A 14,883-nucleotide genomic window follows, 5' to 3' on the forward strand; every position below is an offset into this window, starting at 1 on the left:
CTAACAAGAAACCAACATAATATTAATAAAAAAAAATTTCTTAATATTTTGGATAACAAGGAAACTTAAGTGAAAGAAAGAAACGGATTTGTAAGAGGATGAAATCCAGGTGTTTAACATATTTAATGTTGAATTCTGTCTCTGTTTTAAAGGTCGAAGTCTCTACTCGCTTCAGAGGGTATGAGGTTTATATACTCTGCTCTCTCTCAGGTATAGGAACATGGTGAAGGGGAAGGGAGAATAGATTTGCGTTTGTCGTATCTCTTTCTCTCTCGTGTGGCGCCGAAACCTTCAAGGTCCGTCAATGGTGAACGGAACATCAAATTCCCGCCGTGAGTAGGGCTTGGCAAGTGCCGAGCACGCATATGGTGTCTTTTTACTTTCTGTTTGATTCTCTTTCTTCCTTGTTTAGTTCCTGATCTGAATTGTGGGCTTAGCTGCTAGAATTCTAGGTTAGTTCGAATAGAGTTCGGCTGAGGTTCCACCACTGGACGCTAGGTGTTTGATCATTTGTCTGAGAGAGAGATATATAATCTCACATTTAACTTTTTCAAAAGGGATTGCAATGTGAACACATCCGAAAGAAAATTGCATCCGGTAGAAGTTACCGAATCGGGAAGAAAAGAAAGATAAACAAAAATCCCGTCAATGGGTCTCATTTCTCTATAAATGCATGAGCTTTTTTCTTCGCCCCGCATAGATTTACATACAAACTGTATGTTTGTATACAGTGTTATTACCGGCGCTAATCGGCACAAAGGTCTATATAGTAACCTATAGCCGATTCGAGTTTTATTTACATCTGAAAATTAAATTCTATGGACTATATATATATATAATATAGTGTTGGTACGTCGTTCTTGGCGATTAGTGAATGAAATTAGCTAGCAGCACTCCTCATCGGCCATCGGCCTTTCTGTTGAGTGAGTCACTGAGAGGAAGACTGAGTCTTGGTGGAAGATTGCGCCTCACTCTCCACGGCCGTTTCCACGAATTGGGTGGTCACTTGTTCCCACCTTGTGATTGTCTCCTTGAACACTTTCTGTTGGGTTTGTGTAACAGTGACCGCTCCCTCTTGCTTGCTCTCGTTCTCCTTCACCACATTTTTGGTGACTTCTTGCAATGCGTTCAGAGTCTTCATCATCTCTTCTTGATAGCTCTGCATGGCGTTCTTCGTCTGCAGTATACACACAAGAAATAAAACAGCACTTTGTTACTATTATCATCAGAAACATCATGGAGTTCGTTCACTTGTCAAAGTTTTGTAGCTCACCTCTTGTGATTTGCTCATCCTGGATTGGACGAGTTGCATGGCATTAGAGAGTTTTGAGGCTATGGTTATCATCTCAGACATGTAGGATCGAGGGTTTTTCTTGGCAGCCGTTGAGGAGATGGAACATGCGTATTTCATGTAAACCTTCATCTTCTCGAAAAAGGACTTGAACTCCTCAGTCTGCGGGCACTTCTTCTCGAGGTTTATGATGAATCCCATCACTTGGTCGGAAGTGTTACCATCAATGCTTGAGGCACTTTCTTTACTCTCCGTTTTGCTACTTTCGGCAGCAACGGCCTCACCACTTCCTTTAGTATCAAGTGTGTTGTTACCATTGGAGGATCCTTCGACACCTCCTTTGTTATCTGTTGTCTTATCTTTAGCAGAATCTTTGTCTCCATTAACCTCGACCGATGCATCTTTCGAGGAATCGGCTTTTGATGATTCTTTTTTCGCGGAATTTGCGCTTCCTCTCGGTGTCTCTGTCGTCTGAGCCTTCCCGGAAGTTTTTTCGTCTCCTTTCTCTGCATTCATGGAAGCTTCACTGCCTCCGTTGACGTTGACAGAAGAACTGTGGCTGCTTTGAGACTGAGATGAAGATTGTGAGCTGCTCTGTACCATTGTCTTAACGACACGGGTAATGACTTGTTCCCATTTGATGATCCTGTCTTTGACTGCTTGCTTTTGCTCTTCAGTTAGTTCCATGGATTCATCGATCTTGGCCTCCTTACGTCTGTTCAGGAACTTACTAGCGATGGATTGGACCGAGCCAACGACGTTCATGGCTTCTCTTTGTTCGCTTTTCAGGGCCATCTCCGCCTCTCTTGATTCGCTTTTACGTGCAGCGAATGAAGAAATGGCCTGGAAGAGGCTACCAGCCTTGGCTTTCATGTCAAACTCAATATCCTTAGAGCCTCTCCGTCTGAGAACCTGAGAGATGGGGCAGACGTATTTGGAGAAAGCCTTGAGCCTCAGGAAGAACTCTTTGAACTCTTGAGTTTTCGGACATTCTTTCTCGAGGTTGAAAGCGAATGACATCACTACTTTGACAGTGTAAGGCTCCACATCCTTCACTGTCTTCGGCTCTTCGATGTTCGGTAAGAACGTGGGCGAAACTATGTCCAGGAGGGCCCCCGAGACGAAGAGGACGGCGAAGCAGGAATAGAGATAAGTTCTTGCCATTGTTGATTAGAGAAATAGATGAAACAATGAATGAATGAGTGAATGAATGAATATGATTCGGTGTTCTTTGATTGGGGATTTATAGATATGTTAAGAGTCTATCTTTAGATTTTAGAACCATAGAAACAAAAGCTGATGACTTTGAGAAATTGATGGGTTGAGCTCAAAAAAATTAGCAAAGGCTTCGTGTGGTTCACAATCTCATCTTTAGCAATCAATGAGATGGGAGGCTCAGGAAATAATGAAATAATTACAATTAATTAAAATTTAAAAAGTTTTTCTTCTTCCTAGAAGAAGTTAAGACCATATATAAATATATGCACCCCTTTCTCCGGATTCTTGAAAAAAAGTTTAATAGTAATCCTTATAATTGTTTGAAGAATTCTAAAATTCTAAATTTTAATTCTAATTTGTGATTCAAGTTGGAGATGAAATACGAACCAATTTTAGAAAGTGGATTTGATAAATATATATCACTAAAAAGTAAGAATTATAATTCGTTGAACCAATTTATTGAGTCCGGTTCAATAACCAAGCCGAGCAAAACATATAATCTAACCGGTTTTTGAATTCAATGGACCCAATTTCTGACCGTTAACATGTATACCGAAAATGCCCTCCGCCGACTCGTGGTCAAAGTATAAAGAAGAGGGTTTTGCTCTCAATTGTCATTTCCCTCATTCCCATCCTCACCGCACTCTCCAATGGCGATGAAATCTGCCGACTTTCGTCTTTGCTTTCTTGCGAGTCCCTTTCCTCATTTCTTGGCACTTTTGCTACCAATGTTTCTGTTTCCCCACTACTAACCAGTACGCTTGCCCCATCCAGTGAACCCCAGAGGCAGAAAACCTAGTTTACCTCTGTTTATCCATCGATTACACAATTTTCTTCAGCGTTTCGAGCTCTTCCGGGACAACACGTCGCTGATTCTTTTCCGACAATTCTGGTCGACCTTGCTTTTTCCGCTGATCGGTACCCGATACCGACACGATCCGGGTCTGAATCCTACAGTTTAAGAAGTATTGCTTCAAGGTCATATGTTTCTGATTCTCTTCTTTGTTGGGCTTTCTTTTTGAGTTGCTTTAATGTTCTAAAATTGTTGTCGTTTGTTGATCTTGCATTCACTGGGAGCATGTTCTGGTTCTTGAATGTTATTTTAGAACGCATGTAGTGCTCATCTTACGACGATGGCCATGGTTTCTGCTGATTCTTCTCCGAAAATTCTGGTCGACTTTGCTTTTTTCTGCTGATCAGAACCCGATACCGACACGATTCGGGCCTGAATCCGACAGGTTATGAAGGATTGTTGCAAGGTCATATCTTTCTGATTATCTTCTTCTTTGTTGGGCTTTCTTTTTGAGTTACTTTAATGTTCTAAAATTGTTGTCGTTTGTTGATCTTGCACTCACTGGGAGCATGTTCTGTTTCTTGAATGTTATTTTAGAATGCATGTAGTGCTCATCTTACGACAATGGCCATGATTTCTGAAAATTCCAACTTTATTATCTTTATAGGGAGTGCAGGACAATCATATGCATGCTTCTTGATCCCAACCATGAACGGCCCGACACATCAAACCTATAGAACCAGAAAGATTGGCGTCTCATTGACATTTCAACGTTCTCTGAAAATCTGTGATGCATGACCATACTGTTGTGAGTCCATCGATACAATCAATCTGATGCGTTGTGAGTGTAGTTTTTCCATCTAAATGATATGGCTCATCTTATAACCATGGACCATGGTCATATTTTCTCAAAATTCTAACTTTATTGCCTTTGTGAAGCGGCAGAATAAGCTGTCCAAAGTGGCTCTCAGCTGATTATACTTTCAGGCCGCTCTTATGTAGCCTGGTAAATTGTTTTCTAATTTTGGCCTCCTACAAGGAGTCTCACAGTTTCTGGAATTTTGTTGCTTTCAGGAGCCAACCCAGTCTGCTTTTACAATAATGTTTTTGAGTCGTTGTTGCAGCCCATCAACATGTTGTTCAGAACGGCTTGCGAATGTCAGATTGCATAGGGTCTGATCTGATACAACTCAGATCTTTAGCGAACAATAGTTTTCTTGTTTGATTGGATATGCTGCAAGGTTTTTTTTTTCTCTCTCTCTCATTTTGTTAAAAGATAGTGGTGTCACTGAAGGCTCTTTCATTGCTATCTACTGCTGTATCTACGTTGTATGCTTGAATGTTTGGTAACTCATGAACTGAAAGTTTCTGCTTCTTTTCAGTTTTCCAACTCGTGGCCAAGTGATAGTAGAGGATGAAATTCTGTAGCCGAAGCCTACTTGGTTGACTCTTGATCATTAAGTTCTTTGAATTCCACTCCGTTACTTATCTTGCAGGTAGCGAATGCTTCCATTTCCTCGTTGTGGGCTTTGCTTGATAGATTTTCAAAATCTATTCTTGTTATGTATAAAATACCGACTTAATATTTTTTTGGTTATTGTGTTGCTCAGATAATTGAGATATGCAATTCAAGAAAGGAGGTTGTTGATCTTGCATTCACTGCGTAAGATTGGTTGACAGACCTTTTGACGAGGTGAGAAATACACACTGCCAGGAGCCCCGTGTATTACTCTCATCTTCTCCAGTTGGCAAGAGAATAACTGTCTTTACGGCTAAGCGGTTAGAAAACTTTGGGTTAATCGAATTAAGGCCTCTAGGTAAAGATCCCTGAAGTTTGTTGTGTTGTGATCAATACACGTAGACAGCCATTTATGTTCATGCGTAATGGATCCTTGCTACTCGGGTTTGAATTTACATGGTCAGTGTTCATTTGAATGCAGTGCAACAAACTCTCGTTATGGAAGAAACTTGAACTGGCAATTCTGGAGACCCTTTGTGGAGTGCTGTTCAAAGGTACGTTCCTTTAAAAAAAAATTCTTATATTGCATTTATCTGATTACAGAAGCTACAACAACTCCCATATGAGACCCCTTTATCAGTTCTGATACCCTAATATTAGAGTGTCCATATATTGATGGCTTGGTTATCATGGTTATTTCCGGTATTTGGTTAATTAATCACACCCGGTTATAGCTAGTTGACATAGTGACACGTTTTATTCCTTTATTCTTTCTGTTTATGAATTTGTTTTTCTGTTGTGCATTCTGTTTTCATTTTTTATTCCTTTATGAGTTATATATAAATGAGTGTATAGTGGAGATGTGAAGTGAATATAGAAAATTAGAAAATCTTTCCAAAATGTTCCTCCCTTTTTCGTTTCCATATTGTATCAGAGAGTGAATGTTCTTCTGGTCACTCTGCGATTTCGATTTCATCTTCTTCAAATTCTTCCTTTGATTCTGTCTTTCCTGCTCTATGGCGTCTTCGCCTGGGCTTGAGGAGTCCATTCCCAGCTCCATTCCTTCAAATTTGAGCACTGTTCCAGTGAACCCTAGAGATCCTTATTCTGATCCTTTGTTCCTGCATGTTACAGATTCATCCAGCGTTTTTCTTGTTTCTGAGAAACTTCGTGGCGAGGTGAACTCACGAGCTGTTCGCAAGGCGCTCTTAGCTAAGAATAAACTTGGATTTATTCTCGGTACTCTGCTGCAACCTCTGGACAATGAGGAGGACTCAAGTTCGTGGTTGCGTTGTAATGCCATGGTATGCACTTGGTTGATTAACTCCATTTCTCCTGATATTCACAGTCTGATTTCTTATATGAAAGATGCTCATGAGATCTGCCAACATTTACAGAACTATTTTTTTAGGACAAATGTTTCTAAGATATACACTATTCAGCACCAAATTGACTGCCTATATCAGGGTTCTCTAGATCTGAATTCGTATTTCACAAAACTAAATGCGTTATGGGAAGAATTGAAGCACTATGAGCCTTTACCTGTCTGTTCTCGTAAGGGTTGCACGTGTAGGGGTTGTAAGTGTCGTATTGTTGATCAGTGATCTACTTTGTTTGCAAGAAGGAATGTTGTGCGGTTCTTAATGTGTTTGAATGAATCATTCTCTGCTGCTAGACGCCAGATCTTGATGTCTGACCCCTTACCTGACATTACTAGAGTTTACAACCTTGTTGCTCAGGAAGAACAACAGAAACTGACTGTTTCTTATGTTCCTGATACAGAAGAACAACAGCAACTGAATGCTTCTTCATACTCTTTTCCTTTTTTAACCCCACCTCCTAAAACACCTAAACCATCTGATGGAGTCCCACATCGACCGTAGGGAGGAATCTGGGACCTCTATATGAGGGAGGGTCAACCCTCCACCCTTGAGCTAGCTTTTGGGTGGAGTTAGGGCCCAAACTCTATCAGTTGGTATCAGAGCCTCTCTCTACGGGCCGGTGTGGGCTTTGTCCCAACTCTGGCGGGCCTTTGACCCGGTGGGCCAGCGGTCCGGTTGGGAGAGGAACCCAAAGAGAGGGAGTAGCTGCCAACGACCGTGAGACCGTCAGCGCCGTGGCCGTCGTTGTCTAAAGGGGCGGTATTGATGGAGTCCCACATCGACCGTAGGGAGGAATCTGGGACTTCTATATGAGGGAGGGTCAACTCTATCAGTCCTAACTCCACCCAAAAGCTAGCTCAAGGGTGGAGGGTTGACCCTCCCTCATATAGAGGTCCCAGATTCCTCCCTACGGTCGATGTGGGACTCTATCAATACCGCCCCCTTTAGACAACAACAACCACGGCGCTGACGGTCTCACGGTCACTGGCGACTTCTCCCTCTCTTTGGGTTCCTCTCCCGACCGGACTGTTGGTCCACCGAGCCGAAGGCCCGCCAGGGTTGGGACGAAGCCCACACCGGCCCGTAGAGAGAGGTTCTGATACCAACTGATAGAGTTTGGGCCTTAACTCCACCCAAAGGCTAGCTCAAGGGTGGAAGGTTGACCCTCCCTCATGTAGAGGTCCCAGATTCCTCCTGACGGTCGATGTGAGACTCCATCTTCCTCAACCACTTCAAATCGCCCTCCCTTATTTGTACACATTGTGGAATGTCATGCCACCTTATTTCACGTTGTTTTCGCCTTCATGGATATCCAATGGGTCATAAGTCTAACCCAGGTTGGAATCCTCATTCACCTTCTTCTTCCAAGCCTAGACCTCAGTCTTCTGACAGAGTTAATTTGGTTCAGATTCCATTGACACTATTGCTATGGCAAAGTCTGTTGTTGCTGGCCATACAGGACGTAATACTTTAGATCAGGTACACTCGCTTCTATCTCAACTGCTCTCTCACCAAAAGGGTTCGAGCTCTACCTCCATAGATTCAAATTTTGCACTATCCTCATCAGGTATTTTGCCTATTTTTCATTCTGTTTTCACCACATTTGCTTCTAGACTTACATTTCCATATGTTGTTTGGATTTTAGATACTAGTTCTAGTACACATGTTTTTTGTGATTTAGCTTTGTTTTCTTAAGTACATGACATACTTACAGTAGCTGTTTCTCTCCCAAATCGGACTTCCATCCCTGTCACTCAGGCTGGAACTGTTATCATTTCACCTTCTGTCTTCTGTTTTGTTCATACTTTTCATTACAATCTTCTTAGTGTCAGTTGTCTAACTCAACATTCTTCATGTTCTGTGCATTTTTTTCGTGACTCTTTCCTCATTCATGACCTTACTTAGGGATTGATGATTGACAAGGGTAGACAGATCCAAAATCTTTATATCTTTGAGATGTTGCACACATCTCCCACATCGGTTTCTCTGTCCAATCCATTATGCATTTCTCTTTCTGCTACCACCTTTGATCTTTGGCACCACCATCTTGGTCACCCTTCTGACATACGTGTTCAATCTCTTGACAAGTCTTCACATCTCACCTTCGCTTCTTCAGCAAATAGCCCTTCTTCATGTCTCCTCCAGCTAAGCAAAAGCATGTGTCATTTCCAGATTCTTCTCATGTTTCTAAATTTCCTTTTGAGTTACTTCATGTTGATGTTTGGGACCCTTGTTCTGTAGATGATCACCATTTTTTTCTTTCTATTGTTGATGACTACAGTCGTTGTACATGAGTTTACCTTCTAAAATCAAAAAGTGATGTTTTATAGAAATTTCCCGAGTTCATTTCTTTTGTTGAAAATCAATTCAATGCTTCTATCAAGTGTGTTATGTCTGATAATCCCCCTAAACTTGCATTCAAATCTTTGTTTGCAAAGAAAGGGATTCATCATCAGTTTTCATGCCCTACACTCCTCAACAAAATTCAATTGTTGAGAGAAAACATCAGCACATACTTAATGTTAATAGAGCTCTTCTTTTTCAATCACATGTTCCTTGTCTTATTGGGGTGACTACATTCTTACCTCTGTCTATTTGATCAATAGAACCCCTTCACCTATTTTGCAAAACCAAATTCCTTTTGAAATGCTCACAGGCATTTCTCTTACTTATTTCCATTTGCGTGTCTTCGGTTGTCTCTGTTACATGTCTACTTTGACCAAAGACAAACATAATTCAGTCTTCGGACTATGTCTGCGGTTTTCTTGGATATCCGCATGGTGTCAAAGGTTATAAAGTGTTTGATCTTGAGTCTAATGCTGTGATTATTTCTAGGAATGTAGTTTTTCACGAGACAACATTTCCTTTCAAAATTGATTCTTCATCAACCAGCCTCAGATTCCTTTCCAAGTCTTGTTTCTCCCTTCCTTTTTTAGTCTGTTTCTCCATGTGCTTTACCTTCTGTCCATGCCACCGACTCTTCTTCCATTGCACATGACACTATCACTCATCCTTCTTCTTCTCCTTTGGTCTCTTTTGAAACAGATACACATAGTATTGACACTGATTTTTCAAAAAACATTTCTATAACATAGCGTTTGTGTAAAATCACTACCTATCTTTTAGATTACCATTGTTATCTCATTCATCATAAACCACCTCCACCTTCTACTCCTGCCACTCCTTACCCTTTATCAGCTTGTTTATCATATGACCATTTATCCCTTGCGTATCGAAACTTTGCTCTAAATATTACCACCGAACCTGAACCTCAATCATATACCCAAGCTGCAAAATTTGATTCATGGAGAAAGGCAATGACACTTGAGCTGGAGGCTTTGACTAGAACGAACACTTGGTCCATTAGCTCTATTCCTGTCGGCAAGAATGCAATAGGCTGCAAATGGGTCTTTAAGACCAAGTACAATGCTGATGGTTCTATTGAAAGATACAAGCCTAGATTAGTGGCTAAGGGTTACACTCAATTGGAAGGGGTGAATTATTTAGAAACCTTTAGCCCTTTAACCAAAATGACCCCTGTTAGATTATTGTTGGCATTGGCTGCGAAAAATGATTGGTTGTTGAGCCAAATGAATGTTAGCAATGCTTTTTTGAATGGAGATTTAGATGAGGATATATACATGAAGCTCTCTCCTGGCTATTCTGATCTTCAGGGTGAAAAAGTGTCTTCTGATTAGGTCTGTAAGTTGCAGCTGTCTCTCTATGGCTTGAAGCAAGCCTCGAGATAGTGGAACCAGAAATTGTCGTGTTCTTCTGGATGCAGGCTTTGTCCAGACTCAATCTAACAATTCTTTGTTCGTTAAGAGATATGGTTCTAACCTTGTAGTTGTTCTTGTTTATGTTGATGACCTGTTGTTTACAGGAAATGATTCAGAGATGATTTCTGCCCTAATGTCGATTTTACACTCAAATTTTGAGATCAAGGATCTGGGACAGTTGCATTACTTTCTTGGCTTGGAGATTGCTCGATCTAAACGAGGTATTTCTGTTTGTCAGCGTAAATATACCTTGGAGTTGCTTGAAGATTTTGGTATATTAGGCTGTAAACCCATTGCTATTTGCAACTCCCATAGACACTAGAGAAAAAAGCTCGGTCTTGAATCTGGAAGCTACTTGATGATCCTTTGATATATAGGAAGCTCACCGGTAAGTTATATATCTCAGTCTCACAAGGCCAGACATAAGCTTCTATGTCACCAAATTAAGTCAATACATGTCAGCTCCCAGAACAGCTAATCTACAGGCCGCATTTCGTGTTTTGCCTTATCTGAAAACAAATCATGCACAGGGTCTGTTTTACTCAGCTACATCTGATACTCGACTGAGTGCCTATACCGATGCCGATTGGACATTATGTCCCGATTCACGCAGATCTGTAACAGGTTTCTATGTGTTCGTTGGGAACTCTCTAGTCTCATGGCAATCGAAGAAACAACAGACCATTTCTCGGAGTAGTGCAGAGTCCGAGTATAGAGCGATGACTCAAACATGCTGTGAGTTAGTATGGATTCATACTTTGTTGTTTGAGTTGGGAATCACTTCTCAATAGCTTGTTTCATTGTATTGTGATAATCTTTCGGCTATACATATTGTTAACAATCCCACGTTTCTTAAACGGACGAAACACATTGAGTTGGACTGTCATTTTGTGCACCTACACATCAAATCAGGTTTTCTCACACCTGTGCATGTTTTGGCATCAGATCATTTGGCATATATTGACTAAGCCCATTGCGGTTAATCATCTTCGTCATTTATCATTCAAGATGGGAATACATAGTTTGTATTCTACATCTTGAGGAGGAGTATTAGAGTCCATATTTTGATGGTTTGGTTATCATGGTTATTTTTGGTATTTGGTTAATTAATAATGCCCGGTTATAGCTAGTTAACTTAGTCACACGTTTTATTCCTTTATTCTTTCTGTTTACGAATTTGTTTTTCTGTTGTGCATTTTGTTTTCATTTTTTATTCCTTTTTGAGTTGTATATAAATAAGTGTACAATGGAGATGTGAATATAGAAAATCAGAAAATTTTTCCAAAATGTTCTTCCCTTTTTCGTTTCCATACCTAAGACCTTAACCCGGCCTTAATTAGGATCAAAGCTGGTGCTGTATTTTGTGATGTAGATCCACAAAATTCATTTTCTTCTTCATCTACAATTATCGTTATAAAGTTAACACGTTTTATAATGAAAATAGATTGGTTACATGTAAATTGGGCTTTTATAGTTTTCTCTCCGTTGGGCTTTGATGAGAAACAACCTTCATTATTATTAGGGATGTCAATTAAGTCCGGAGTCTGAAACCCAGCCCGGATCCACCCGAAAATAATAAGGATATGGCCTAAAAAATATAGGCTCATTAAATTTTGGGTTTTCGGGCCTCAGACTAAATGGGTTGCAGGCCAGTCGGGCCGGGTCGGTCGGGTCTCGAATCGAGCTTGAGGCCCATTTAATTTTTTTCTAACTCTTTTTTTTAAACCAAAGTTTTACCTCTCTATAATTATCTTAACTTCTTTTTAACCATATTACATCATTGGATAATCTTCTTTTGTATTATTTTTTTTACTAAATCAAACCTAACACTTACTATTTGATTATATATTTTTTGTTTTATATTTTTTTTCTCACTCTATATTGGTTTTATTGCGTACTAGTAGGTTGGATTTTGTTCTTCGATGCACATAAACAAACACATGTGCAATATTTATATTATATATGTGTATCTTTTAACCAAATTACGAAATTTTATCTTGGATCCAATTAACAATTTATATTTTTGAAAATGTAGAAACTTTTAAATATATATATTTTTAAACCTTTATTTACATATGAATATATTGATTCTTTTTCTATATGTTTCAAATTAATTACATCATATAATTGTCTTTTTTATACTATGTTTGCTTTTTCTAAAATATTTTACATTATTATTATTATTATAGAAAAAAAATTATTTGATAAAAAAAAACCCGAAGCTCGGCCCGAACCCGCCCGAAACCCTATAGAGCCGGGCTCCGGACCATCGATCCTAGATCCGAAAAATAAATGGGCGAGCCGGCCCGGCCCGAATTGAATCCGACCCGAATTCGGCCCAGCCCGCCCATTTTACACCCCTAATTATTATTGTATAGTACAATATCATAAATAGGTCCAAAACAGTTGTCCATTTCCTTTGTTTTCTATTTCCATAAAATTTTAAAAATTTCCTTCATTATTATTGTATATTTCACGTTCTTTTCTAAGAAAAATTACTTGAGAATTCCAAATATAACAGCTTGCATTATTATTAGTGTTTGATTAAATTTCTTCGCTATTTTTTGAGCCTCCCATTTCATTGATTGCTAATTTTTTTGAGCTCAACCCATCAATTTCTCAAAGTCATCAGCTTTGGTTTCTATGGTTCTAAAATCTAAAGATAGACTCTTTACATATCTATAAATCCCCAATCAAAGAACACCGAATCATATTCATTCATTCATTGTTTCATCTATTTCTCTAATCAACAATGGCAAGAACTTATCTCTATTCCTGCTTCGCCGTCCTCTTCGTCTCGGGGGCCCTCCTGGACGTAGTTTCGCCCACGTTCTTACCGAACATCGAAGAGCCGAAGACAGTGAAGGATGTGGAGCCTTACACCGTCAAAGTAGTGATGTCATTCGCTTTCAACCTCGAGAAAGAATGTCCGAAAACTCAAGAGTTCAAAGAGTTCTTCCTGAGGCTCAAGGCTTTCTCCAAATACGTCTGCCCCATCTCTCAGGTTCTCAGACGGAGAGGCTCTAAGGATATTGAGTTTGACATGAAAGCCAAGGCTGGTAGCCTCTTCCAGGCCATTTCTTCATTCGCTGCACGTAAAAGCGAATCAAGAGAGGCGGAGATGGCCCTGAAAAGCGAACAAAGAGAAGCCATGAACGTCGTTGGCTCGGTCCAATCCATCGCTAGTAAGTTCCTGAACAGACGTAAGGAGGCCAAGATCGATGAATCCATGGAACTAACTGAAGAGCAAAAGCAAGCAGTCAAAGACAGGATCATCAAATGGGAACAAGTCATTACCCGTGTCGTTAAGACAATGGTACAGAGCAGCTCACAATCTTCATCTCAGTCTCAAAGCAGCCACAGTTCTTCCGTCAACATCAATGGAGGCAGTGAAGCTTCCATGAATGCAGAGAAAGGAGATGAAAAAACTTCCGGGAAGGCTCAGACGACAGAGACACCGAGAGGAAGCGCAGATTCCGCGAAAAAAGAATCATCAAACGCCGATTCCTCGAAAGATGCATCGGTTGAGGTTAATGGAGACAAAGATTCTGCTAAAGATATGACAACGGGTAACAAAGGAGGTGTTGAAGGATCCTCCAATGGTAACAACACACTCGATACTCAAGGAAGTGGTGAGGCCGTTGCTGCCGAAAGTAGCAAAACGGAGAGTAAAGAAAGTGCCTCAAGCATTGATGGTAACACTTCCGACCAAGTGATGGGATTCATCATAAACCTCGAGAAGAAGTGCCCGCAGACTGAGGAGTTCAAGTCCTTTTTCGAGAAGATGAAGGTTTACATGAAATACGCATGTTCCATCTCCTCAACGGCTGCCAAGAAAAACCCTCGATCCTACATGTCTGAGATGATAACCATAGCCTCAAAACTCTCTAATGCCATGCAACTCGTCCAATCCAGGATGAGCAAATCACAAGAGGTGAGCTGCAAAACTTTGACAAGTGAACGAACTCCATGATGTTTCTGATGATAATAGTAACAAAGTGTTGTTTTATTTCTTGTGTGTATACTGCAGACGAAGAACGCCATGCAGAGCTATCAAGAAGAGATGATGAAGACTCTGAACGCATTGCAAGAAGTCACCAAAAATGTGGTGAAGGAGAACGAGAGCAAGCAAGAGGGAGCGGTCACTGTTACACAAACCCAACAGAAAGTGTTCAAGGAGACAATCACAAGGTGGGAACAAGTGACCACCCAATTCGTGGAAACGGCCGTGGAGAGTGAGGCGCAATCTTCCACCAAGACTCAGTCTTCCTCTCAGTGACTCACTCAACAGAAAGGCCGATGAGGAGTGCTGCTAGCTAATTTCATTCACTAATCGCCAAGAACGACGTACCAACACTATATTATATATATTTATAGTCCATAGAATTTAATTTTCAGATGTAAATAAAACTCGAATCGGCTATAGGTTACTATATAGACCTTTGTGCCGATTAGCGCCGGTAATAACACTGTATACGAACATACAGCTTGTATGTAAATCTATGCGGGGCGAAGAAAAAAGCTCATGCATTTATAGAGAAATGAGACCCATTGACGGGATTTTTGTTTATCTTTCTTTTTTTCCAGATTCGGTAACTTCCACCGAATGCAATTTTCTTTCGGATGTGTTCACATTGCAATCCCTTTTGAAAAGGGGCATTATCAAAAATGCCTTTAAAATGCTACATGTACTTCATGGAGTACCCTCCTCTCAAAAAAAAAAAAACTCCTTCACATGTACCCTCCCCATATGTACAATTTCTATTACACCCTTATATTATAAAACAAATAAAATTAAAAATAAATCTAAAAAACAATAATTTTCCTCCTAAAAAGTAGTGTCGATTTCTCTCTCCTCAGTATCACTTTTCATTCTCTCTCCTCCGGCATTTACATTCTCTCTCTCCTCCGTCTGCTCTCTCCCTCCGTTTGCTCTCTCTCTTCCAATTTGAACCCTATCT

General features: G+C 40.3%; 2 protein-coding genes and 1 long non-coding RNA gene across 13 annotated transcripts; 2 read left to right on the forward strand and 1 right to left on the reverse strand.

Annotated features, from left to right (window-relative positions):
* Positions 1-628: 628 nt before the first annotated feature.
* LOC104805452 lies at positions 629-2,505 on the reverse strand. Its single transcript, XM_010530023.2, has 2 exons — positions 1,274-2,505; positions 629-1,177 (listed from the first exon to the last, which is right to left on the reverse strand). The coding sequence occupies exons 1-2, from the start codon at positions 2,453-2,455 to the stop codon at positions 929-931; spliced, it is 1,431 nt and encodes a 476-aa protein (XP_010528325.1). The 5' UTR covers positions 2,456-2,505; the 3' UTR covers positions 629-928.
* A 542-nt stretch (positions 2,506-3,047) lies between these two features.
* Positions 3,048-10,808, forward strand: LOC104805453. 11 transcript variants are annotated; one of them, XR_002023802.1, is made up of 12 exons: positions 3,048-3,487; positions 3,616-3,768; positions 3,970-4,143; positions 4,242-4,308; positions 4,427-4,543; positions 4,685-4,798; positions 4,913-5,119; positions 5,243-5,315; positions 5,896-6,626; positions 7,324-10,143; positions 10,238-10,310; positions 10,453-10,808. It is a non-coding gene; the product is annotated as an uncharacterized LOC104805453 (long non-coding RNA). The 11 variants fall into 11 exon arrangements; XR_770503.2 differs by having other exon boundaries at positions 7,324-10,310; XR_770499.2 differs by having other exon boundaries at positions 10,238-10,808.
* Positions 10,809-12,639: 1,831 nt separating this feature from the next.
* Positions 12,640-14,492, forward strand: LOC104805455. The gene is made up of 2 exons (XM_010530024.2): positions 12,640-13,856; positions 13,953-14,492. Exons 1-2 carry the CDS (start codon positions 12,675-12,677, stop codon positions 14,199-14,201), a joined length of 1,431 nt encoding a protein of 476 aa, XP_010528326.1. The 5' UTR covers positions 12,640-12,674; the 3' UTR covers positions 14,202-14,492.
* The last annotated feature ends 391 nt before the right edge of the window (positions 14,493-14,883 follow it).

This window comes from Tarenaya hassleriana, unplaced genomic scaffold (assembly GCF_000463585.1).
Source record: "Tarenaya hassleriana unplaced genomic scaffold, ASM46358v1 Cleome11, whole genome shotgun sequence".
In the NCBI taxonomy this organism is placed as follows: Eukaryota; Viridiplantae; Streptophyta; class Magnoliopsida; order Brassicales; family Cleomaceae; genus Tarenaya; species Tarenaya hassleriana.

What these genes read in the sequence shown, in the direction of transcription:
- LOC104805452 (XM_010530023.2), bottom strand. Translation starts at nt 2,455, where the DNA reads ATGGCAAGAACTTATCTCTATTCCTGCTTCGCCGTCCTCTTCGTCTCG. An exon ending in GGATGAGCAAATCACAAGAG is followed by an intron (nt 1,178 to 1,273) that starts GTGAGCTACAAA and finishes TGTATACTGCAG; the next exon opens with ACGAAGAACGCCATGCAGAG.
- LOC104805455 (XM_010530024.2), top strand. Translation starts at nt 12,675, where the DNA reads ATGGCAAGAACTTATCTCTATTCCTGCTTCGCCGTCCTCTTCGTCTCG. An exon ending in GGATGAGCAAATCACAAGAG is followed by an intron (nt 13,857 to 13,952) that starts GTGAGCTGCAAA and finishes TGTATACTGCAG; the next exon opens with ACGAAGAACGCCATGCAGAG.